Raw genomic sequence first — 27500 nt, 5'->3', positions numbered from 1 at the left:
TATATATATATATATATATATATATATATATATAATAACAAATATATATATATATATATATATATCAGGGCATTACTATACAATAATGCCTCAGGCTATGAGGGACTCTAAGGTCAGACTACCATAAAAAACACATTTTTACCGAACGCGAGGAAATGCAACTCTCAAAGCCAGCCCGTTAAAAACAGACTGAATTATAGATCATGATTTCGTAGTTATTGTAGTATTATACAACCTCTACTCGTCAGTATAATATGGTCAAGATAAATATAGGTAAACAGAAAATCAACATACCAAACGAACATCGTGTATCCAATATAGTATATAGAAGACTGTTCATCGCTATTCATCTATGTAAGTGGTGGGAATTTCGAATTGCATCTCGGTACATGTGTTTTTTTTTCTCAGAATAAATTCAGCATTGAATATATTCTGGTTATATATTTAAATTCAATAATAGGATGAATTCTTTTACAAGAATTTATCAAGTAGCTAGCGTGAAAAAAACTTCATAAGGGAAAAAAAAATCCATCAGAAAAAAAATATGGGAGGATCAGTTAATTACGATTTTATTGAACATATTCCCCTCTCAGATTCACACACTTATGGCAGTAGTCCTTCATTTTTCTCTAAGCCCTGTAAAAGAACTCGGATGGTTGGGCCTCCAACCAGGCCTTTCACAACAGTACGCAACTGGTACTTATTTTATCGACCCCGAAAGGATGAAAGGCAAAGTCGACCTCGGCGGAATCTGAATTCAGAACGTAAAGACAGACAAAATACTGCTGAGCATTTTGCCCGGCGTACTAAGCTTGGATTTGTAAACTACGATTAGAATAACGATGGTCAACAAAGAATTTGTCCCAAAAATATATAAAATGAAAAATATGTAAAAAAAAAAAAACAGAAAAATATGTAAAATACTAACACACAGAAAAATTAAAACAAAACACGCGTGTGAAAAGAATCTCGTGATGTGAAGAATCAACGCGGAACAACGTGCGGCACAGACGCGGGTGAGGTGAAACACAACACAGCGTGTGGTTGTCATGGTAACAAGCTGCTAATGCCACGATGTCTGTCGATTGGCTAAAATTACCCCAAATTTCCCAACTTTAATTCCAAATAACATCAGATTCTTTCATTTACGAGATAAAGTACTTAGTTGATCGTAATCAAAATTCAGAGTTGCGTCGATAAAACCAAAATTGAAAGCAATCTGAGGAAAATTAAAGTGGGGGACAATTTTTGCGAATGAAACTAACTAGACCCTGAGGAAGCAACAAACAAGATGAATTGGTTTGACACTCAAGAAAAATAGAAGAGGCTTTGACATTTCGAGTCTACGCTTTTCTCCAGAAGGAAATGAGGAAACACACGCGCGCGCGCGCGCAAGGAAATCAGCTTCTAAATAAGCAAACCAATTATTTATACAGCAAGCTATGACAAGTATTCATTTACTCACTAACTAAGCAACCGGACGACCAACTAATTTAGTAATAGTTATGTAAATGACTAATATCTAATTATAACTACGCAACCAAAATACAATCTTATGTAAATAATCTAGGTTGACTATTCAAATTAACAGACTAATTATACATTGCCATTGACTTTTAAGCTTACAATTATTCTTTTTTTTATTATTATTTAATTCGAGAATAACGAAGAACTATATTTGAGAGATAGCTTCAAGTAATCAGTGCCAGAACTACTAGCGTCATCAGGGGGTGTCACGTGATGATTACATGACACCTCCTAATGACGACGGCGGCAGTGACGATGACGGTGACGCGAAAACTGTGACGTACTTATTCTGCATCCCAATATCTCCGCAGACAATATGAAGGCGGTGAGCTCGCAGAATCATTAACACACCGGACAAAATGCTTAGCACTATTTCACGTTCTGAGTTCAAATTCCACTGACGTGGACTTTGCTTTTCATCCTTTCGGGGTCGATAAAATAAGTACCAGTTGAGTATTACTGGCCTCGTTTCAAAAGTTTGAAACCAGTTTCTCTGCAGAAAATTTTAACATGCAGTGGGATCTATTTTAAAACGGGGGCCACAGTATTTTCTTAACGAAACACTTTGAAACTTGGAGCACTGGTAGAATGTGTCATATAAAACATCTTTTTCTCTTAGTCTTCTTTAAAAAAAAAAAGAAATCCCTAAGTTATTCCATGTTAAAGTTGTCGTATTTCTGTAATTTCAACCAATCACTGACGTCCATTCAGCCGATATACATTAAGTGCCGACTACATAAACAAACGATTCTGAAACAATTCTATCGGTGATAAAATTATTATTTCCTTGTCAAAAATGGCTGAAGCATATTGGCAGTAGCTAATAAACCTTTCTATTATAGGCTAACCCCAACCCTAACCCTAAGGTTAGGGTTAGGGTTAGGGTAAACCAGCAAATTTAAAAAGAAAAAAACAAATAAAACGAAGAAAAAAAAAGAAAATGAAAAAAGCAAATTTAAAATGAAAAAAACCAAATAAAACGAAGCTATGGAGATTAAATACGCTTTACACCGCTTAATCAGCCAAAGGAGTAAATGTAAACAACTGAATACTTGTCAGTGATTGGTTAAAATTATCGAAATAAGACAATTTTTTACATGAAATAAATTCGAATACAAAAATATTTTTCTGTTCTATAACACAAAATAGATAAGTATACGAAGTTTGAAAGTCTTTCCGTACCAAAAACACTACGTAAGACATTAATGAAAACTGTGGCCCCCGTTTTAAAATAGATCCATGCAGTGTCCTAGAATTCTTGTGTTTGGAATAGAATTTGAGAACATCCACAAATAATGGAGATTTGATTCCTTCTTTTCTTTTGGTTTGGCACAAGGCCAGCAATGTCAAGGGAATGGGTAAGCTGGTTACATCAACTCCAGTGTTCAACTAGTACTTAATTTATCGACCCCGAAAGTATGAAAGGCAAAGTCGACCTCGGTGGAATTTGAACTTAGAATGTGAAGACAGACGAAATACCGCTCAGCAATTTGTCCGGTGAGCTAACGATTCTGCCAGTTCACGGCCTTCTCTTTCTTAATATCAAAGACGGGAAAAGGGTGGCGAGCTGGTAGAAACGTTAGCACGCCGGGCGAAATGCTTAGCGGTAGTTCGTCTGTCTGTTATTGAAAATTTATTGTTGGAGTGTGTTCGTAAAGTAAGTTTCTGTTGTTATATCGTTATACCACCTGTTGTGCCTACTGTTGGACTTATAGTTTTCTTTCGAAAGCTACCTGTGGTTTTCCCCTGTAGGGGAAAACATTAATTGCGTCGGGTGAAGATTCATCGACCGAGCGGGAAGCAAGGAAGATTGCAAGTTTAAATTTTGATAACATTTCTGATGTTTCGGAAAGTGAATTCCCTACATTACCAAAAGCTACGGGTACCAAAAGAAATATAGAAGCAAAGACCATTCAAAATGAAGAAAGAAGAAGTTTTGCGTCAGCAACTTGTAATGGAACGCGACAGCTGTCAACTGGCAAAAAAGAATTATTAAAATACAAGGAAATGGTAACGGTACGAGAGGAAATGGTAAAAGTGGAAATACCAGAAGAACAATTAACGGCAGAAAAAAGGAAAATTATTATTTTTAAGACATTCTACTTAAAAGCTCGAAAAAATGACAAAATAAGTGAGGAGAAAATTGAAAAATGTTTAAAACCCATCTGGCAGGACATTACTTACCTAGCCAGAAGGAAGAAGTTTGGAACCATCGTGGTGAGGTAATAAACGAGTGAAGAACAAATATATAGTCCGTGTGTTTATTTGGCAAACGTCCACACATATGGAGATTCACATCCATACATACAAATATGGTAGATAGTTGCAAAACACACACACACACACACACTCAGACATGCACACACAAGGAGACAGAGGTACACACACACATATACAAACACACACACACACACACACATACACACGCACCTACATAAAAACGCACAAACACGGACACGCAAACACATGAATATGCAGAATACATACATACAAATATATACACATACATACATACATAGATACATATGCACACACACACACACGATGCATACATACATACGTACATACTTACATAGATGTGTAGGCACACACACACACACACTAACCCATACACATGCGCACAAACAAACAACAAGGAACGCAGTGTGAATAACGGACAGAGTCAAAACTATGGAAAAGGTTGCAAGACGCAACGTAAATTTTAGAAAAATAAAAAAGAAATTAGTGGAAATTTTACCGTGAGTGTTAATTTATAAGGCACCAAAAGAGAATGGCTCTCCCCAGACACAACAGTATGTGTATATATATATATATATATATATATATATATATATATATATATATATATATATATATATATACTCTTTACTCTTTTACTTGTTTCAGTCATTTGACTGCAGCTATGCTGGAGAACCGCCTTTAGTCGAGCAAATCGACCCCGGGACTTATTCTTTGTAAACCTAGTACTTACTCTATCGGTCTCTTTTGCCGAACCGCAAAGTAACGGGGACATAAACACACCAGCATCGGTTGTCAAGCAATGCTAGGGGGACAAACACACACACACACACACATATATATATATATATACATATATATACGACGGGCTTCTTTCAGTTTCCATCTACCAAATCCACTCACAAGGATTTAATCGGCCCGTGGATATAGTAGAAGACACCTGCCCAAGATGCCACGCAGTGGGACATATATATATATATATATATATATATATATGTATGTATGTATGTATGTATGTATGTATGTACGTACGTATGTATATAGGTGTATACGCATGTATGCATGTTTGTATGTGTGTATGAATGTATGTAGGTAGGTAGGTAGGTATATATGCCTGCATGTTTTAATGTATATAAGCACACCGACATAATTAGTGGTAATTATACGTTCATTATTATCCTGATCAATATAAACAATCGCGCATGCGTACTTCTTCCACACATTCACAGTAAATAAACAAACAGACCACACTGGCTTCAGTTATTAAATAACAATGTGTGATTATAATTATTCATCTCAATGGTTAGCCTAGGTTTTTTTCGATCAGTTCTTGAATAAATACAAATAATTTGTTCTGATATTGCGTCAGCATGTGGCCAAAAATTAATTACACCAATTACTCAATAATGACTTGTAAGATATTGCTCAAAATACCAGTAATACGCATGGGTAGAATTCTTCTTACACACCACATATGTGATTGTGTTGTAAGAAGCTAACTTCCCAACCACATGGTTCCGGGTTCAGTCCCACTGCGTAGCACCGGACAAGTGTCTTTTACGATTGTCTCGGACCGACCAAAGCCTTGTGAGTGGATTTAGTAAACGGAAACTGAAAGAAGCCCGTCGCATATATATTTAAGTGTGTGCGTGTCTGTGTTTTATCCCCCACCATCGCTTGACAACTGGTGTCGGTGTGTTTGTGTCTCTGTAACTTAGCAGTTCGGCAAAAGAGATTTGACAGAATAAGTACTAGGCTTACAAAGAATAAGCCCTGAGGTCGATTTGTTCCACAAAAAAAAACATTTAAGGCGGTGCTCCAGTATGGCCGCACTCTAATGACTGAAACAAATAAAAGAATGAACACATATACGACGGGCTTCTTTCAGTTTCCGTCTACCAAATCAACTCACAAGGATTTGGTCGAACCTAAGCTATAGTAGAACACATCTGCCCATGGTGTTACGCTGTGGGAGACTGAACCCGGAAATTAAGTGGTGGGAAGCAGGCTTCTTACCACACAGCCAAGCCTGTCAATATGTGCATATTTTTGCATATGTGTATGTGTATGTGTGTGTATGTAGCATGTATGTATGTATGTATGTATGTATGTATGCATTAATGGGCAGAAAGTTACAGATGTGATTCGAAGGCAGAGAGTTTTGTGCATGCTGCTTATTATCGGCAAGTGCCATGTACGAAACTGGAAGCCTTCGAGTAACTTCTGTAAGTAACGTGTGTGTGTGTGTGTGTGTGTGTGTGTACATCGTTGGCGTTCAATAATGCCAGACAGCGTTCTGGAAACTAACTTTCAATTGGTCCTATGAGTTTACATCCGGTAGATCAATCAAAAATCCATTTGCATATTGCAATTAGCAATATAATTGACATTTAGTCGACTTCACTTATAACAAGCGGAATATACAGGCGTGTGCTGAAATCCTTTCTACTTCATAAATTAGATTGCATTCCTTTAAGAAGGACGGCGAGGAAATATTGTTTCAACTGGGTGGTGCTCTACCCCGGTTTGATATTAATGAGAGAAAGGGCGTTGGAATGGCATTGTTGGAATGTCGGACAAAATGCTTTGCAGTATTTGTTTCAGGTCATTACATTCTGAGTTCAAACCCGACCAACGTTCAAACCCCACCCCCACGACGTTATCTTTTAGGGTCGAGAAAAATACGGCAGGAAAGTCACCCACATCACGTGATAATTCAATGGATAGAATGATTACTTGATGGGATCACTGGACTCTCTCTCGTTGGAATCAATGTGAGAGTCATCAAATATGCATGTATGTATGTATGTATGTATGTATGTGTGTGTGTGTGTGTGTGTGTGTGTGTGTGTGTGGAGGCGCAATGGCCCAGTGGTTAGGGCAGCGGACTCGCAGTCATAGGATCGCGGTTTCGATTCCCAGACCGGGCGTTGTGAGTGTTTATTGAGCGAAAACACCTAAGGCTCCACGAGGCTCCGGCAGGGTATGGTGGTAAACCCTGCTGTACTCTTTCACCACAACTTTCTCTCACTCTTACTTCCTGTTTCTGTTGTGCCTGTATTTCAAAGGGTCAGCCTTGTCACACTGTGTCACGCTGAATCTCCCCGAGAACTACGTTGAGGGTACACGTGTCTGTGGAGTGCTCAGTCACTTGCACGTTAATTTCACGAGTAGGCTGTTCCGTTGGTCGGATCAACTGGAACCCTCGACGTCCTAAGCGACGGAGTGCCAACAACAACTCAACAATGTATGTGTGTGTGTGTACGTATGTATGTACGAGTGTATGTATGTATTTGCGTATGTATGTAGTAAAAGTGTGTAGCTTAGTGGTTAGAGTATCCGGCTTATAATCATCAAATTCGATTCCCAGTGGTGCGTTGTGTCCTTGAGCAAGACACTTTATTCACGTTGCTCCAGTCCACTCAGCTGGCAAAAATGAGCTGTAATTGTATTTCAAGTGGCCAGCCTTGTCGCATTCTGTGACACGTTGAATCTCTCTCAGAACAACGTTAAAGGTACGCGTGTCTGTGGAGTGCTCAGCCACTTGCACGTTTTGAACTTGACAAAGACAGACGTACTGTCGAAATATTGTTCAACGAATAAAACAGTTATACAATCGAATCGCGCTCTTCGTTTTGACTATTTACCTTTGTGAAGAGTTACGTCAATCCTTTTTAAAATATAAGAATAATAATATTAATAATAATTATATTCTGGAATGTGATAAAGTGTAGAATTAGATTATTATCCTGCTTCCAGCTACAGTGCTGCTGCCAGGATTTGAAAAATAGGGCAGATTCCCCTCTCCCTATTTTGTTTTGGGGCGGGGTTGAAAAACGAGGGGGAATTCGCGGTGATGTTCAGTTAACAAATTAAACACACTGCCCGGCAGTGGCTAAAACGCGATCAAGTTTATGTATAAATATTCTTTTTATATGTTTGTTTCCTTTTATACAATATTAAAACAACGGCTAAAAAATTTCTGAAGCAGCACCCCGACTAATTTTATCGACGAGCCGCCACTGGTACGCACACCCACACACATACAAATTGTGCATTTAAATTCTTTCCTGATTGCCGATTTAACTTTAATGAACGTATTTTATGTGGTAATGAACTTGAGAGACATCAAAGGAAAAGTGTGCAAAATTATATTACATTAACATAACAACGTTAGACTTGCAGAGATATGGCGAAAAGTTGAATAAAAAAAAAAGAAAATTGGGATGTTTTTAGTGATGTTTATATATCGTAGTGTGGAGGCGCAATGGCCTAGCGGTTAGGGCAGCGGACTCGCGGTTTCGATTCCCAGACCGGGCGTTGTGAGTGTTTATTGAGCGAAAACATCTAAAGCTCCACGAGGCTCCGGCAGGGGATGCTGGCGAACCCTGCTGTACTCTTTCACCACAACTTTCTCTCACTCTTTCTTCCTGTTTCTGTTGTGCCTGTAATTCAAAGGGTCAGCCTTGTCACACTGTGTCACGCTGAATATCCCCGAGAACTACGTTAAGGGTACACGTGTCTGTGGAGTGCTCAGCCACTTGCACGTTAATTTCACGAGCAGGCTGTTCCATTGATCGGATCAACTGGAACCCTCGACGTCGTAAGCGACGGAGTGCCAACAAATATCGTAGTAAATGTTTGAGGAAAACATCATGGGAAAATATGTAAAACTATAAGCAGGCTATTAAATTAGGGATTACAAAATCAGTGTTATATGAATTTTATGACGGAGAATGTTATAATTAAGCTATTTCTGCAAGAAGAGAAGTTATTTGTCTTGCTAACATTAAACTGCTCCCGATGGTGATGTTCCAGTTCAGGAGTTTTAACGTCTATGAAGTTGCCTATTACAAAGCTTGGAGGGACGGGGCATTTCATGTTCGGTGGGGCCCCTTATACATAAAAGTTAAAATCCATGACAAATCACCAAATTTACATCTCAAAACCTATCTGTTGCATGTAAATGAATTTGACTAGCTAGCACCTAAAAGTTTAAATGGTGGTGGTGGTGATTGGATAGTGAAATATGTTGTTTTTTTTTTTAATTGAACTAAGCTTTTTATATCACCTATCACTTAACGCATGTGTATAAATGCAATTCCGTGAAATATTCACGCTTATTTACGTGGCAGATATATGCAATTTAACTAAAGGTTGTATCATGTATGGGATATTGTTTATTTTTGATGTTTGTTTATGGGGGAAATGGAAAAATAAGAGTGAATATTTATTTTATGAGTACTGTGTATTAAGTCTATAAAATTGTGCATAACATATAATATGTATATATAAGGTAATCATCGTAATCCAATTTCTTTCACTTTTGAATGAGTAATTGATGAGTGATTATCTTTCCATACAGACACAACACAGGCTACACTTTCAGGTTTTTTGGATAAAAATTTTCCAGAAATAACCCAATAGGTTTACCATTAATTCCGTGAAATATTTACGGCTTTCGCTTGTGTAAATAAATAAGCGTTGCATTTGACGAAGTATACTAAATGCTAAAGAGTTAAACAAGCAACAACGATGGCGCCCCCATCACCAACACCCCTGTCATCATCATCATCAGCAGCAGCAGTATTTTAGCCTTGTCAAATGTCTTGTTTACTTGCTGTCATTATTTTTATGAGATCACTCACACACACACACACACACCAACACATACACACATACTGTTTAAGCGTGTTTGCCCACGATAGTGTTTTCCTGAGAAAGAAATATTTTCACTTTGGAAGGAAAACAATTCCTTCGCTTTTATTTCACTGCCGAGTTTCTGGCAAATACTGGTTTTTACCAAGTTCAGTAATTTTAACTTCTGCTTCATAAAACAGAAGACAAAGACAATGACAAAAGCGAATAGCCTAGCCCTAAGCCCTAACTCTAAACCTAAAGAAAGCAACGAAGGTGAATAATCCTAACCATAGGTGCAGGCGTGGCTGTGTGGTAAGAAGCTTGCTTCCCAAACACATGGTTTCCGGTTCAGTCCTACTGCGTGTCACCTCGGGCCGACCAAAGCCTTGTGAATGGATTTGGTAGACTAAAAGAAGCCAGTCGCATACATGTGTGTATGCGTGTGTGTGTGTACGTGTGTGGGTGTGTGTACGTGTGTGTGTGTGTGTGTGCATTCGTGGGCGTGTCTTGTCGTGTTTGTCGCTCCCCCACACCACCACCATCACGGCTTGACAACTAGTGTTGGTGTTTTTGCGTCCCCGTAACATAGTGGTTCGGCAAAAGATGCCGATAGAATTTTTTTAAAAAGTCTTGGGATCGATTTTATTCGACTAAAACCCTTCAAGGCGGTGACCCAGCATGGCCGCAGTCAAATAACAGAAACAAGTAAAAGAAAATCATAAGGCTAAACCCTAATCCATTCCCTAAATCCTACACCCAGCCCAAAACCTCAATCCCTTTGTCACCAACGGAGGAAGATATAGAAAGAAGTATTATTTTACTCTTTTATGTATTTCAGTTATATGACTGCAGCCATGCTGGAGCACCGCCTTAGTCGAGCAAATCGATCCCAGGACTTATTCTTTGTAAGCCTAGTACTTATTCTATTGGTCTATTTTGCCGAACCGCTAAGTTACGGGGACGTAGACACGTCAAGCGATGTTGGGGAGACAAACACAGATACACAAACATATAAAAAATAAAAAGTTTTGAACGGTACAACAATGCACTATAATATAAAAAATGGACTATGTACCTGTTGTAATTTAGTTATATATATATATATATATGCATATATACGACGGGCTTTTTTCAGTTTCCGTCTACCGAGTCTACTCACAAGGCTTGGTCGGCCCGAAGCTATAATAGAAAATACTTGACCGAGGTGCCACACAGTGGGACTGAACCCGGAACCATGTGGTTGGTAAACAAGCTACTTACCACACAGCCACTCCTGCCTAAGCAAGTAGTAGTGCACCGGGGGAAGTGACTAATGTAAGTTAACAAAATAGCAACGGATATAACAATTATTAATGGTAATAAATAGTTAAAAAGGAAAGACGATGAAGAGTAAAATAGCTAGACATAATAACGAATACATCGTAAGAGTTCTATCCCTTATTCACCATGGGTTGTCATAGTGAAGATTAGTCTCCCTGTATGATATAAAGAAAACGTTGCTTATAACGATGAACGTTGGCACAAAAGAACTTGAGGAATAAAGGGGCAGTTCTATACATAAAAGTGAATGGTGTGCAACACATCTAATAATAGTTGTTACCCATCCTCACCAGGGGACATAATAGTTATGGCTGTTTCTTCTTAATGATGTAAACAAAATAACTTCAGTCACGGCGGGCGTCACTACCCCACATATATAACTGTGTCTATCTGATGGGTCCGTTGGTGAAAGGTAAAGAGAGCTATACGTAAAATGAGTGTTCGGTGGAAGGAGAATGTTCAGTTTCGTAGGTGAACGTGAATGTCAATGACAGAGTATCGAATGTTGCCACCCTTGTTAATATTTTCCTTCTACGGACAGACAATAAAAAAAGTACGGCTTATCAACTGGTCACCAAAAGTCATTTCCCTTCATGGGGTAAAGAAGTTTTAGATTAGGACGAGAGAAAACACATAGAAACATATTATCAATACGACGCAAGGAAGAGGTTGAGAGACTTAGAGAACCACACTAAAAGAGGGAGTAGGTTTATTATAAAGGCAGAAAGTGTAGATAAAAGACTCGCAGATCTGTTAAGAATAGCAAACATTAGAGAAAAACGAATGCTTCCTTTCTCGACTGCATTCTGCCAAGTGAAAGGGTGTTTAAAGCAGGTTAGAGTCACCTTCCTTTGCCAAAAAATTGGGGAAGAAATATGCTTCTTTTAATCCTGGGGAAAACAGTTCGTTGAGAAAAAGAGAGAAACATAAAACAATGACGAAGAAATACAGGTGTTGATTCCACTCTATCACCTGTAAAACAAGAGTTGTTTCCCTCTATGTAAGAAAAAATTGCGAGAATAAAGCTAAAGGATGAGAATGAAGGACAAGAGATTAACAGAAATATCGTCTCTTCTACATGACCAATGAGAATTGATTGTAAGTTGTTTACCTTCATGAAATAATCACTTCTCTCCAAAGATGTGTAACGAGAAATTTCGTAGTCTTGAAGAACGTCAAAGAAACGAATCGAATGTTGCTTTCCTACTTATTTGTCACGATAAATAGGAAGAAGTCTTCTGTTTCATGAAAGAAACAAAACTCGTCAACGACAGAAGGGGCAAGGTGCATGACGGGTAGTATGTATAGTAAGATGGACTATCATACATACTCCACCATCGAAATAATCATCTACATAAGGGACGGAACGAGATGAAAGAATTACACTTAAAACGTGAGAGGAAGAGAGAAAGATGGAAAGAGTGTGTATGTAAGATGAATTTTGGGAAGTGTCAAATGTGTTTCGTGTTTTACACACCAGAAAGTAATATTTCAAAAGATTGAGTATCTTGACCTTATAAGATGAAAAAAGTTGTCAGCAAAGTACCCAATCTTTCTGCTGTTTTCACAGCTAAACTGTGTTCAAAATATTACTTTCTTGTGTGTATGATAAGATATATATATATATATATATATATATATATTTATTTATTTATACATACACACTCACATATATATATATATATTACAAGAATTGAACAAAATAACCGGAACATCAATATTTATTTAATAGTTTTGTTTCTTTGCCCATTGGCAATATGGCAAATTCAAACCTCATCTAGTCTAATATATGTGTCCGTATGCATTACGAATGACTTGCACTGCATGACATAATCCTCTGTTTTTTGTTTTGCTTCTTTGTTTAGTTTTTTTTTTTGGGGGGGGGGGGGGGGTTGTAGATATATATATACTCAACTAAGTTAAAATGTACGACCTATCTGATTTCCAAAGAAGATAAATAAATTACTGAAGCTTGAATAGCTCAGTCACTAAAATTGCTGAATGTTTTAATGTTTTGAGGAATACCGTCTCTACAATCATGTTGGCATTCCAAACTCAAGTTAAAAACTAATGATGGCAAGCATAATTCTACTTGCAATGAAAAACTCACAGAGAAGGACCACAGAATAGTGAAACTATTGTGTCTAAAATCTATCATGGAGGCGCAATGGCCTAGTGGTTAGGGCAGTGGACTCGCAGTCATAGGATCGCGGTTTCGATTCCCAGACCGGGTGTTGTGAGTGTTTATTGAGTGAAAAAACCTAAAAGCTCCACGAGGCTATGGCAGGGGATGGTGGCAAACCCTGCTGTACTCTTTCCCCACAACTTTCTCTCACTCTTACTTCCTGTTTCTGTTGTGCCTGTAATTCAAAGAGTCAGCCTTGTCACACTGTGTCACACTGAATATCCCCGAGAACTACGTTAAGGGTACACGTGTCTGTGGAGTGCTCAGCCACTTGCACATTAATTTCATGAGCAGGCTGTTCCGTTGATCAGATCGACTGGAACCCTCGACGTCGTACGCGACGGAGTGCCAACACACACTAAAATCTATCAAACTACAGCAGCAATGTTATCTTTTCTAATGAATCATCATTCATCCTTTTTTCTCATTTTGGAGTGAGTTTATGTCTGAGAGCAACCCAAAGTAGCCTTCAACCCAGACTTTTTAGCACCTCTGTGATGATTTAGCTTTTTACCTCTTCAGTGGCAGCAGAGTGAAACCACCACCTTATCAATTCTGTGTCAACTAAAACCATTCATTGTGAGCCCTATAAAGTTGGATATCATAGGATGGTTGCCGTTGCTAAACTTCTACTAACCCACACCCTTGCATCAACAGAGATAAGTGAGAAAATGGTATCTAGACGATCGGATGTGGTCAATGGCTCAATGGAGTTATGTCATCTTCTCTGTTGAATCCCCATTCGCTCTTTCTCCCATTTGGGAGCAAGTTTATATCAGAGGACAACCCAAAGAGGCCTTCAACCCAGACTGTTGTAGAAACCCTGCTACAACTGAAGAACATTAATAGAGAAATCAGAGAAATGGGGTCTGAAACTCTTGAGGGTTTTATGGGGAAAGTTTTGGAAAGAGCATGGGCATGCAAAGTTGAAAATGCTTGCCATTTAAGCGATGTCATTTTTCATATGTGATGTAGCGGTGTTGCAAAATTTGACTTGTGCAAATTAATTTCCATTATGTCCTTTATATTGTATCAAAATTTCATGCATTTATTTGTAAAGTTAAGGGAGTTATTAAAAACTGAAACCCATCAGTGACTTTTGGGACGCGCAGTACACACACACACACACACACACACACACACACACACATATACAGATATAGCAAGATGTAGGAAACAGTATTGTATATCACTCCAATAAAGAGTAACTATTGTCTCCCTCCTTGTGTTTGGTTTCTTGGAATATGGCTACATTCTCCTCCTTGGCTTCCAGGTGGACTGGCTGATGGTGGTGGTAATGGCCCAGGACCTTGGTGCGGGACCTGAAATGAGGAAAAAAGACAATAACAAACAGCTTAATAGTTGGGATTGTCTGATATTATTTCACTATTCTTTTATTCTATTATTTGTTTCAATCATTAGACTGTAGCCATGCTGGGGCACCACCTTGAAGAACTTTTAGTTGAATAAATTGACCCCAATATTTATCTTTTTCTTAAGTCTGGTAGTTATTCTATCAGTTTCTTTTTGACGAGTTGCTAGGTTTCAGAGATGTAAACAAACCAAAAACGGTTGTCAAGTGGTGGTGGTGGTGGTGGTGGTGATGGACAAACACAGAGACAAAGACACACACAGATACACACACACACACACACACACACACACACACACACATATTGTTATATCCTTATGCCTCCAATAGTGTAGTACAGTTGATATTGTCAACGGTAGATAAGGAATACTCTGTAACAGTGTTATAACAATACAAAACTGTAGTTTAATATTTACACCATTCATTTTTACGTCTACGAATTTTCTTGTTTTTGTGTCGCATTCATTTCCTGCTAAAAACACCTTAGTACGTTTTTTGTGTTTGACCCTTGTAATCTTGTCCTGCAGTGTGAACTCTTGTGACCAAGTTTCTGACAACTATAGCATTTTTGGCTTTTAATCTTTTCTGAACTGTAGGCCTCCACATCCATAACATGGATTTGGGCCTGGCACTCTTTTTTGGTTGTACTTTCCTGGTCGACACATCTGTATTTTTGCAGAATCTTTCACTTGAATATTTTTCACGTCATGCTTCAGGTTTACCATTGTTTGACATTCTTCTGCAATGGTTTGTAGGATTAAGTCTTGGTTCACTTGCTCCAATTTTGAGAGAGTCCTTGCTGGAATTTCTCAATCTTTGGTTGCTATAAGGCCTTGTTCGAAGACAAGGGATTTAAACATTTCCTGAGTGAGTCCCTGAAATTTAAAGTTTTCACACATATGGTTGACTACTCCAGCATATGTAATAAAGTCATCATTGTCATTTTTCGTTAAATTCCAACACTCCATTCAAGTGTTAAATAACAAACTTTTATCACTAGAGATCTTTGATAGTAATTCAATAGTTTCTTGGAAACAAATCTCACTCAACTTTTTAGGCAATATAAAGTTACAGTAGCGTTCATGCTCAGCCAGAGCTACCTTGCATAGTAATAGCATCACTTTCTCCTCATCTGACCATGACTTGCAATCTTTATTTAAAAGTTTCCTGTACCTTCTACAGTATGCAAGAAACATAATACCCTCCTCTGGATTATAAGTGAATTCAGAAATCGAGTTTGCCACACTATCTGGCGTAAACGAACTTACCAAACTTTCGACCTTCCTTGACTGTAACTTGACTGTAACTGTTGTTGTTGTAATATGTGCTTCAGCAACTCTTGTAATTGTTCCTGTTGCTTCTTTTGAAGCTCTATTACTGCAACTAATAGGTTCTCCATAATTTAACAATTTGTATGACACACAAATTGTCAAATAATCTACGTGAGCTTTGAAAAATCTTCGTCGCCTGATATTATATCCTTACGCCTCCAATATTGTAGTATGGTTGATATTGTCGGCGATAGATAAAGAATACACTGTAACAGTGATGTAGCTCAAAATCAAATAAATTCAAAATCACAGGTCAATAGTATTGGAGTGATCAGATAGAAATGTCTTTAGAATTAGACTTACCTGATAGAACTGTCTGTAAAGTGGTCGATCATAGAAGCTTTCAGATGAAAATTCTTCATTCACATTCTGGATTTCATAGTAAAGCTCCGCATCCTCAAACTGTAAGGAGTAACAGTACTTTGTAAGCAAAAGTACAAGGACATACTGGAGAGTTGGAAGAGAACAGACTGTGTCTGGGGTTGGCCATAGTGGAATTTAAACTCAGAACATGAAAAGGAGTAACTAAAACCAGTTATTGGTTGTTCTACCAATTCTGCACAAACCAATTTTGCATGAAATTTAATGATCATCAGTAATGCTTACTCCATTGCAGGTGGTGAAGTTAATTTCTACTCCGTCAGTATATACAGATTTTATCATTGGTGGGGAGGTTGTCTCCCCTGTCAGTAAATAGAAAATGTGCTGTCTGCAACTATAGAGTTCTTTGACTTGTATTTCTAGCAATGCTGGTGCTCCCTCCACCCTTCACCACATTTTAGCGACAGTGAATTATTTCCTTTTTGGTTTTGAATTGTGTCTAGTCACCTTCATTGCTTTGTATATATATATATATATATATATATATATATATATATATATATATATATATATATATATATATATATATATATATATTGTGTGTGTGTGTCTATGTTTGTCCCCATCACTGCTTAAAAACCAGTGTTGGTGTGTTTATGTCTCCATAACCTAGCAGTTTGGCAAAAGTGACTGATAGAATAAGTACCGAGCTTCAAAAATATCAATATTGAGACCAATTTGTTTGACTAAAATTCTTTAAGGTGTTGCTCCAGCATGGCCACAGTCTAATGACTGAAACAAGTAAAAGGCAAAAGATTAAAAGATAAATTAACACTATAACAATAACAACAATAACAACAACAACAACAGCAGCAGCAGTGGCCACTTCCAGAAACCTACCTGGTTCCGTGCTTCAAATTCAGCTGCTGAAAGCTTAGCATTGATGGGGAGAGTCTTCAGAGGGACACTGAATTTTCCAAGCTGTGGCTGATGGTATCTATTGAAGAGATGAATCCGTGTCCAGGCCTGGGTGTACAGACTGTTCCGTTCTGGCGACTGACTGGTGTTCATGGCGATTTGAACCTCAACCACAACACACAGCTTAGAGCTGTAGATCTTTCTAGACAGAAAAGAAAAAAAAAAAAGGAAATGTATAAATGGAGAAACTGACAGATAATTCTGTTAATTCACCATTTTAGACTGAGAGCTGATTTTATTGACCTCCTACAAGAATGAAAGGTAAAACTAGCCTCAGCTAGGTTTGAACTCAAACCAGAGATTTTGAACAAACACTACAAAGTATACAGTAATTTTACTTTGAACCTTATAAAAATGATTGTAAATTAAGTCTATCTAGGTCAGAGGTTTTCAAACTTTTTGACTTGCGGGCCTCTTTATATTTCAGGCTTTACCTTAGGACCTCTTTATATTTCAGGCTTTACCCTTATAAACGCTTATGAAATTTATACATAAATATTTGCTTAAAATAACATATATTTTTACATTTATTTATTTAACAGTATTTAACAAATAGGTTTATTGTCAATTAAAAGATTTCGTTTAAAAAACGTGTATAAAATCAAATTGCCCATAAAAAGTATTTGCTGTCCACGGACCCCCTGTCTTGTCCATGCGGACCCCTGTGGTCTGCGGACCACAGTTTGAAAACCCCTGATCTAGGTAAGTAACCAAAACTCACAACAATTTTTAGCATCAATTTTAGGTGAGGATAGACAAACGGAAGAGGGGAAGGAAAGATTTGTGTTGCAGTCTTCTAGGGAACTTGTCTTGTCCGGTTCATGTTTGAAGGATCAGAGGAAATATTAATGTTGCTTGGGAACAGGTGAGGGTGGATGATAGGAAGAGCATCATCTCATAGAAATAAATATCTGTGTATGTGTGTATGTATGTGTGTGTATGTGTTTGTGTGTGTGTGTGTGTGTGTGTGTGTGTGTGTGTGTGTGTGTGTGTGTGTTTGTCCACTACCACCACCACTTGATAACTGGTGTTGGTATGTTTATGTCCTTGTGTCCAATAAACACTCACAATGCCCGGTCTGGGAATCAAAACCGTGATCCTATGACCACGAGTCTGCTGCCCTAACCACTGGGCCATTGCGCCTCCACAATATATAGGAATAATACCTTGGCACTATCTGCTTGTTCACAAACGTTGCAAATCCTTGATATTCGACGTTGTTCTGCCAGTCTTGCCATTTGTTGCGATAATCACAGACCACTGTTGGGGACATGGTAAGGTCTTCCTCTGCAGCTACTGAACTGGTGCCATTAAACCAATGTAAGAGCAGCCGACAAATGGTAGCCTCTTCTGGCAGGCCATCAATGAAGTTGTATTGAATATAGAGACCATCCCTGAAGAATTTTGATGAAGACAAAAATTACACAGTGTAACAAAATTTCTATTCTTTATTTTTTGTTGTTGTCTTGGGTCAGAAAGTGTTATTTCCTATTTGTTTCTATCTAGAAATCAAATGAAATGACTATAACTACCTTCAAACTTTGGTTTTTATGACCTGGACAATGTTTTGAAACTTACCTGTTTTTCCATTACATTTTAGAGAGATTTAGTGCTGAGTCACTGAAGTAGAAATATCGTTATAACAAATATTCTACTCAATACCACAGATTTTCTTGTCAATTGCTTGACCTTAAGTACTTGAGCATATCTCATAGTGGCTGACAATATGTGCGTCTTTGATCATGAGCAGGGTTAGTGAGGGAGCATCATAGCCATGTGTTGAGAAGGTTTTTTTGGGGTTTGGATAAATGTAACAAAAGCAAACTTTATTATAATTTTATCCAATAATAATATTGTATACAACTTGAGATGTTTGCCTTGCCTTAATGCTTGTTGTCCTCTTTAACAATTATCATCATCGTCGTCATCATCGTCATTTAACGTCCGCTTTCCATGCTAGAATGGGTGGGACAAAATATATTTGCCAACTAAATGTGGCAGCCCCATAGAGGACGATGTTACTGTTGTTATTAGCTCCAGGAAGACATCTCCTCCAGCTGGCTAACAACACACTGTCTGTGTCCCATTAGTATTTGCAAGGAGAGGTTATTGCTCCCATCTCTAGCCTTACGTGATACGCATGGACCTGGGTTTCTGGGCAGTTACCCATCTTCAGTACGTGATAATCACCAAATATATAAGATTTTGAGGGGTCCACACAACAAAACAGTACATAAGATTGCACCTAGAAAGTTACCTTCCGAGGCACAAGTCTAGGCAAGGTTGTTCTTGCCTATGCACACCATACAAACAACTTACACATACACGTGCTACCAGTTGAAAGCTCCACATACCAGAAGCCAGCAAAGTTTCAGGGCTTACCTCTTGACGGCATCAATGCACACCACTCCCACCGCCCCTCACTGATATGGGGCCCCGCTTGCTAGATCAACTCTTTTTAACCAAATCCAGTGGCTAGCCTTTTCCACTGTAGTTTGGATATCAGTCATGGTGGTATTTACTTTACGATGAGTTAGGCCTAACGATAACAACGGTCGTCTCACACACACACACACAGAGTTCTATGGGCATATAAAGAAACCATAATAGGAGTAACATACCTGCTTGACTGACTGTACATGCTTTCTTTGCTTGACTTCACGACTATCTATTTATTAGAAAACACAATAAATCATTATTGTTGTCACATCACTAGTTGAGACAGTTTTGAATGTGATGGTGGTGGTAATGATGCTAATGGACACGCTGGTGTTGATATTGATAAAACACACACACATACACATCAACACCTTGACACACACCTACACATATGCACACACATCAACACACACACACACACACACACACACACACACACATCAATACACACACACACACACACATCGTAGCTTTTAATGATATTGCTATCAAAGTTGACTCTGATTTAGGAACACAACATTATTATTCTTCAACCCAGTAAATTTTTAAAAAAAGAACAATAAAATCATGGACAATGTAGGATGAACCCTCAAGCATTCACATTACTCTGTGAAAAGTAGAAGGGTAAAGACCCCCTTCAGTCATGAATGACCATGGGATTGCACCTAGAAAGTTCCCTTCTAAGGCATAAGTCCAGGCAAGGTTGCTTATGGAAGACCCGCAGTAGCCCATGCATACCAGCCTCCCCTCTCCAAACCACCAATATTATCCAAGGGAAAGGCAAAGGCTGATACAGCTTGGCACCAGTGATGTCACAACTCATTTCTTCAGCTGAGTTAACTGGAGCAATGTGAAATAACAACAAATACCAGGTATAATGGTTTACAACTTAGCTAAATACAGTAAAAGCATCAGGAGCACTTCTCCTTGGCACAAAATCAAACTGTGTCTCATCTAGTCTGTTTCTTTTCCTAATTAATTAGACTATAACTCTTTGCAACTTTCATGACCAGGTCCACCAATTTAGTACCTCTATAATTACTTCTATTTAACCCACCTGAGACCACCCCAGGTTGTATACATATACTTACTGTTTTAAAATTGTCTAAATTAATCTTTACTCTGAGCGAGAGGCCTTTTGTCACCAGCAGAGGTAGGAGCTCTCTGAACTTTGCCCAGGCTATTCTTATTCTAGCAGCTACACTTTCAGAGCATCCACCCCCGCTACTAACTTGGTCACCTAGGTAATGGAAGCTATCAACTACTTGTAGTTTTCTCTCTGAATGTGAAGGAAGCTGTTTTCTGCACATTTTCAGTGTTTATTGCTCCTGAGCATTTGCCACACACAAAAACTATCTTCCCAGTTAGCCTTCCTTTGATATTGCTACACTTCTTATGTGTCCATAGCTTACACTGGGTACATCTTATGGAGTTTCTACCTACACCTTTTCTACAGATCGAGCAGGGCCATCTACCTGAAGGGATTTGTGATTTGTCTGCCTTCCTACTTATTAAGACTTTGGTTTTTGATAGGTTGACTCTAAGATTCTTTGATTCTACTGATGCTAGTCACTGACTTTTTCTAGCAGACTGGGTGACCCCACTGTAAACCCCTTAATTGCTTATCTCCATTCTATCCCAGTTGGTGGGAGAAATATAATGAACATATCGTAGTCCAACATTAATATCATCAAGGTGTTATTTTCCTCACCTGATTCCATCGACTCCCAGATACAATCTTATCCAAGTCACGTTGATGCCTTTCTAGTTCTTTCTGTTGTTGAATAATTTCAATCTTTTGGTGAAGAAGCAACAGATTTTTCCGATGATCTTTTTCCAGTGTTTCAATATCATCTTTGCAAATTTTTTATTGTTGTAGTAGATTTTTGGTGAGAGGGGTTAGAAAAGAGAAATGAATATATTATAATGATAATAAAAATAAACATAATAATAATAATTCTTTCTACTAAAGGCACAAGGCTTGAAATTTTGGTGGAAGGGAACTAGTTGACTACATTGACCCCAGTGTTTCACTGGTACTTAATTTATCAACCCTTAAAAAATGAAAGGCAAAGTCAACCTCAGTAGAATTTGAACTGCAAACAAAGATGGATGAAATACCACAAAGCACTTTCCCCACTGTGCTAATGTCTCTGCTGGCTCCCTATTTCAATGATGATGATGATGGTGGTGGTGGTGGTGGTGGTAGTGGTGGTGTTTTACATGACCAAATGAACTTACATAATATATTTGGATAATCTAAGGTAGTGTACTGGTCTAGTGGAATTTCATCTGGCATTATGTTCTGAGTTCAAATTCCACTGAGGTCGACTTTGCTTTTTATCTTCTTGGTGTTGATAAAATAACTCAGAACATAAAGACAGACAAAATTTCACTAAGCATTTTCCCCCACATGCTAATGATTCTCCCAGCATGCTACCTTAAAGGAAGTTATATTGAGCACTGAACACCATTAACTGTATTTTTTGCTGAACACCGAAGAGGTAAATTAATAAGATTATATAACATTTCAACAAACAATTATGTAATCCTGGCAGTTAATTTAGAGAAACATGTGTATGATTTATAAATCATAAGATACCAAATATGTTTCCTGTATTTTATTAATACTATATATATGTGTGTGTTAAAATCAAGCCTTTTGCTGAAGAGAAGAAAATCTTTATCTTTGACTGCCCTTCAGTTCTACCAAGTAGCTATGATTAGCTACCAGATCACTGAATCAGCTGGGTTCCTCTCCAACAATCTAAAGAAAGATTTATCTATAAATCACTTCATAAAATGAGGCCAGAGCTAAACAGTGGCTAAAAACTAATGAGACATTTTACTGTCACATCTTTGGAAAGAAAGCTAGAATTTCAAACATGAAGAAAGACTAATGAATTTCATTGAAACAGAGTTAAAGAACAAGTTCCTTACCTTCAGTTTGTGTCTTCTTCCCAAAATCATGGATTTGAATTTGTAGTTTATTTAACTCGGAAAGTAACTTATCATGTTTCACTTCCATTTCACCAAGCTGTCGGTTCAATTCTGAGGGTAAACTGTCTGCACATATATATATATATATATATATATATATATATATATATATATATATATATATATATATATATGTATGTATGTATTTGTATATGTATATACATGTGTGTGTGTGTGTGTGTACATGTATGTATGCATGTATATATATATATGAGTAGGGCGGTTGACAGGAACTGGTCAGGTAGAAGACTACCCCAGGCTACTGTGTCTGTTTTAGCAGAGTTTTTATGGCTGGATGTCCTTTCTAATAGGGGAGGGGGATAGTCAATTACATCTACCCCTGTGCTTGACTGGTACCTATTTTCTCGACCTCAAAAGGATGAAAGACAAATTTGACCACAGCAGAATTTGAACTCAGAATGTAAAGATGTATGAAATGCTATTAACCCAACTGCATCAACCCAAGCACTAGACTGGTACTTATTTTATCGACCCTGAAAGGATGAAAGGCAAAACTCGACCTCAGCGGAATTTGAACTTAGAATGTGCAAATAGATGAAATTCTGGTAAGCATTCTGCCAGCTCACTGTTTTAACATATCTAAATATTGATTTCAAGTTTTGTTACAAGGCCAGCAATTTTGGGGGAGGGCAAAGTTAATCTCATCAAAGATGATGAAAGGCAAAGTTAATCTCAGCAGAAATTGAACTCAGAACATGCAGACTAATGGAATGCTGCCAAGCATTTTGCCCGATATGCTAACGTTTCTTATTTCTTTACTGCCCACAAGGGGCAAACGGATTAAGTAGATTATATCAACCCCAGTGCATATTGAAAAAATCTCTCTCTATCTGTTTACACCATAGCTAGAAGGGGACTTAACTCATGTTTGCAAATGGCTGCAATTTGAAAATTGTTAGAATTGATGGTTTAAAATAATTTTTAATGCAAAAATTCACATGTTAGGAAGACACCAAAACAAAAATAAATGGCCGATTCTGGGCATTTTCGACCATGAGGAATCCATTGGTGCGACTCCCAGATTGCTATCTTGCAAGGTGTGGATTTCTATAGATGCAACACACACACAAACTGTGCTATAATATAGGTATAGATAGATACACTATTGATAGAACAGTTACTGCAGTATTGGTCTTGAAATAACATCTCTTACAGATGAGCTGTGTTAAAAACACAATAAATATCAAAGGGAGACAAAAATTCATTGTAGCAGAGACTAGCAAATAACAGCAAATACCTTTTGGCTTTTTTGCATTACTGATTCAAATTTTCATCTCCTTTTGATATTTATTGTGCATTTAACACAGCTCATTGGTAAGAGATCTTATCTCAAGAGAAATACCACAGTAACTGGCTCACTGATTGTGTGTATACATTAAGTATGATACATAGATAGCTATTTCAATTTAATACTGCATCAAATGCATATACCAGATTTACTCAGTAGAGTAAAACATTTTTAAAGAAGCTTTTACCTTTGTTTATTGATGGTTGCTTGAGGTCTGTGACAGTATCTTTCGGAATATCTTGAGGGTTTCTCTCCAGTTCATATTGTCTCATAGCTGTAACATACATACATACATATATACATATATATGTATGTATAAACATAATTAAGGGATCAACAAATATTTACTTCACCACATACCGAAGTTCAGAAATAGCAGCTAAAAAAGCTGAGACTCCAACAGATAGCATTACTTGTAACTCACAAAGGCAAAAACAAGAAGAAAAAACAATGAAAACTAACCATTTGTTCTTTCTTCTTGTTTTTGCCTTTGTGAGTTACAAGTAATGCTATCTGTTGGAGTCTCAGCTTTTTTAGCTGCTATTTCTGAACTTCGGTATGTGGTGAAGCAAATATTTGCTGATCCCTTAATTATGTTTATAAATATATTTGAACTTTTAAATAAGTTCTCCATCAATAATGGTGCTTACATACCGAAGGGCTTGGTAAAAATTATTAATTGTTGATTTATTAATAAATTAATAAATTAATAATCCTTTACCCTTTTAATTTGTAATAATTATTTATATATGTATGTATATATATGTGTGTGTGTGTATATATATATATATATATATATATATATATATATACACACACATATATATAAGATACACATACACACACATTGATGTATATACATAGTAATACAGACATGTAAATAATTTATCATTTATTATAAAATGTAAAATAAATCATTTATATATGATTATTAAGTTGCAAAACAATTGTTAAATATGAATATCCAATGGTAAAATAAATTTTATCATAGTATATTTCTCTCTCTCTCTCTCTATATATATATATATATATATATATATATATATATATATATACAGAGGTTGGACAAAATAATCGAAACACTTAGTATCATAGCATCATAATTTTGAAATATCTATAAAACCATCAAAAACTTGTTTATTTTTATGTTGTTTGATTTATTGTTAGTGTTGCTTGATATGTTTTGCTAAAATTGCTGTTTCTTTTCAGATATCATCAGAAAAAAGCAATTAAACAAACGTTGCAAAGCATTTCGAGTGGAGTAAAAACCTACAGAATTGGTCCCTAGAGCAGTGGAAGAATGTTATTTTCTCAGATGAGTCATTCTTCACCTTATTTCCAACACAAGGCTAAGTTTACGTGTGGAGGCAGCCAAAAGAAGCATTTGATCCAAACTGCCTTCTTCCAACTGTTAAACATGGAGGAGGATCTGTGATGATCGGGGGGGGGGGGGGGGGGGGCTATATCTTGGAAATCCACCAGCCCAATGGTTTCCCTTCATAGCAGAATTAATAGTCAACACCATTTAAGCATTTTATCTAATCAAATTCATCCTATTCAGAACTGTTTCTGGAGAGAAACGCAATCATTCAGGATGACAATGCACCAATTCACACAGCTAAAGTTGTTACTGAATGGCACGAGGAACATTCTAGTGAAGTTGAACATCTTATCTAGCCACTACAGTCTCCAGATCTCAATATTATTGAACATTTATGGTGCATTTTAGAAAAACAAGAACTTTTCATCATCACTACAAGATCTGGAGACTGTTTTAGCTGAAGAATGGACAAAAATTCCTTTGAAAACAATTCAAACTTTGTACGAGTCCATACCTCATAGAATTCAAGGTGTAATTACTGCCAAAGGCAGTCGTATCCCATATTAAAATAAATTTGTTTGAAATTTTAAGGTGTTTCCATTATTTTGTCCAACCCCTGTGTATATATATATATATATATATATATATATATATATATATATATATATAAATGAAAAATGTATAAACAAACAACGTAACATATACTAAATGTAAAAACGAACAGGAGAAAAACGGAAAGTCCATAATTCTTCATGAGTCTGTGCTCTGACAATGAATTTCCAGGGTGACCAATACATTTTCACAATTCAGGTATTTGACACAATAAATCATATTTCTGCCTCTCAAATTCATATTTGCATTTGTAAATATTCACTTCTAGTGTTTGTGTTGATATATTGGTTTCAAATTTTAGTACAAGGCCAACAATTTCAGGGGAGAGATTAAATCGATTAAATCAACCCCCAGTGCTCAACTGGTACATATTTTATCAACTCCAAAAGGATGGAATGCAAAGTCAACCACAGCAGAATTTGAACTCAGAAAGTAAAGGCAGATAAGAAGCTGCTAAAGTGCCTTGCCCAGAATGCTAACAATTCTGCCAGCTCCCTGCTTTTTTGGGTTAATATATTAACCATCATGAGTAAACTGACAGATACCATAACAATTATCATCACACTTCGATACTGTGAACTTTTTATCATTAATTTACAGATAAAAATTTGCCTTTGCCAGCAAGTATTTCAAATTCTTTGGTTGTTGTTTGCTTTGAACAGGCACTGTATCTTTCATTAAAGCAGTTAATTTAACATGTTATCTGATAATAAGCAAATTTGATGTAATGTTAAAAACATTCTCTGTAGGAGTGGCTGTGTGGTAAGTAGCTTGTTTACCAACCACATGGTTCCGGGTTCAGTCCCACTGCGTGGCATCTTGGGCAAGTGTCTTCTACTATAGCCTCAGGCTTTGCTTTATGCATGTATTCTCATGCATACTGTTGCATGTCTAGACATGCACATATATACTTAAATGATAAATTTCTGGAAAGTTCTACTAATTTTTACAATTCCAATGATGGCTTGGATCTGTAGACTTCAAATCAGCTTTCTCCTTTCTGGTTTTGAGAAGCCTAATTTCTCAAGATTGGAACTTAGGCAGTGTGTTACATATCCAAGTGCCCCAGTAATTACAGGTATAAACCTGAACCTGTGATCTGGATAGAGTAGCTGTAAATTCCTCAATAGTTCAGCATAGGTATTTTCTATTTAGATGATCTTTAGTCTTAGACATTTTGCAAACAACTTACACATCCAAGTGCTATCAGTCGAAAGTTCTGCATACCGAAAGTCAGCAAGTGTATGGGGTCATCAGGAGAATGCACACCCTTTTGGGGCCTGCCTCTCGATGGCATCATTGCACACCACCCCGTCCCCTTCACTGATATGAAGCCCCACCTGCTAGACCAACTGGTTATCAAATAAAGCTCAATATTTTTCTAGCCATCGCTCATCGTCTCTTTTTAACCAAATTCAGTAGCTAGCCTTTTCTCCTGTGGTTTGGATAGCGTTCACTTTATGATGAGGTAAGCCTAACAATAACAACAGATGCCTCATACTCTGACCAACAAATCTTCTACATCCGACTTCAATTAGAAAATGCTCCACTTTCCAGCCTGCACTGTTTGCAGTGGCTTTTTGATCAGACTTACAGTGACATATTTGCAGCAGTATTTTCCATGATGCTAGTGTAGCACTTGCAGTTCTGTTTGAGGTGGTGTTTTGCAATGGTGCTGTTTGTAATAGTATTGGAGGTAGTATTTTGTAATGGTGTTGTTTGCAGTGTTGTTTGCAGTGGTGTTTGTAGCAGTATTTCTAGTGTTAATTTTAGGTTATTATGCTGTTGATAGTGATGGGTTGCCAGACGTAGTTATTTGACAGAAGAGATGATCTCCTGTCAACAACACAGAGTAAATGATGAGAAACAGTGAAAATACCAAATGAAAGAACATTCCAAAGTACTCC

General features: G+C 37.3%; 2 protein-coding genes across 12 annotated transcripts in view; both read right to left on the bottom strand.

Annotated features, from left to right (window-relative positions):
- The window catches only part of LOC128250632 (uncharacterized), a 67793-nt gene extending 55501 nt beyond the window's left edge, over positions 1–12292 (bottom strand). For 3 of the 4 annotated variants that reach the window (XM_089340705.1, XM_052976075.2, XM_089340707.1), the window contains exon 1: positions 11837–12292. The gene's annotated coding sequence lies outside the window, so the exon portion shown is untranslated. Of the gene's footprint in view, positions 1–3711; positions 3921–11836 lie in introns of those variants that run through there. The other variant, XM_089340706.1, reaches the window with a different exon arrangement.
- Positions 12293–12429: 137 nt separating this feature from the next.
- LOC106880555 (uncharacterized) overlaps positions 12430–27500 on the bottom strand; it is a 26462-nt gene continuing 11391 nt past the window's right edge. For 4 of the 8 annotated variants that reach the window (XM_089340698.1, XM_089340696.1, XM_089340701.1 and 1 more), the window contains exons 7-14: positions 23848–23934; positions 22292–22417; positions 21063–21205; positions 19534–19580; positions 18079–18306; positions 16835–17054; positions 15917–16015; positions 12430–14232 (exon numbers count right to left, since the gene is read on the bottom strand). In XM_089340698.1, the coding sequence (XP_089196824.1) occupies positions 14119–14232; positions 15917–16015; positions 16835–17054; positions 18079–18306; positions 19534–19580; positions 21063–21205; positions 22292–22417; positions 23848–23934 (1064 nt within the window). In that variant the 3' untranslated portion in view covers positions 12430–14118. The remainder of the gene's footprint in view (positions 14233–15916; positions 16016–16834; positions 17055–18078; positions 18307–19533; positions 19581–21062; positions 21206–22291; positions 22418–23847; positions 23935–27500) is intronic. The other 4 variants (XM_089340699.1, XM_089340703.1, XM_089340700.1 and 1 more) reach the window with 4 other exon arrangements.

This window comes from Octopus bimaculoides, chromosome 23 (assembly GCF_046866305.1).
Source record: "Octopus bimaculoides isolate indiv1 chromosome 23, ASM4686630v1, whole genome shotgun sequence".
In the NCBI taxonomy this organism is placed as follows: domain Eukaryota; kingdom Metazoa; phylum Mollusca; class Cephalopoda; order Octopoda; family Octopodidae; genus Octopus; species Octopus bimaculoides.
The sequence above is the reverse complement of the archived record's forward strand: the minus strand, read 5'-3'. Positions and strand labels throughout refer to the sequence as shown.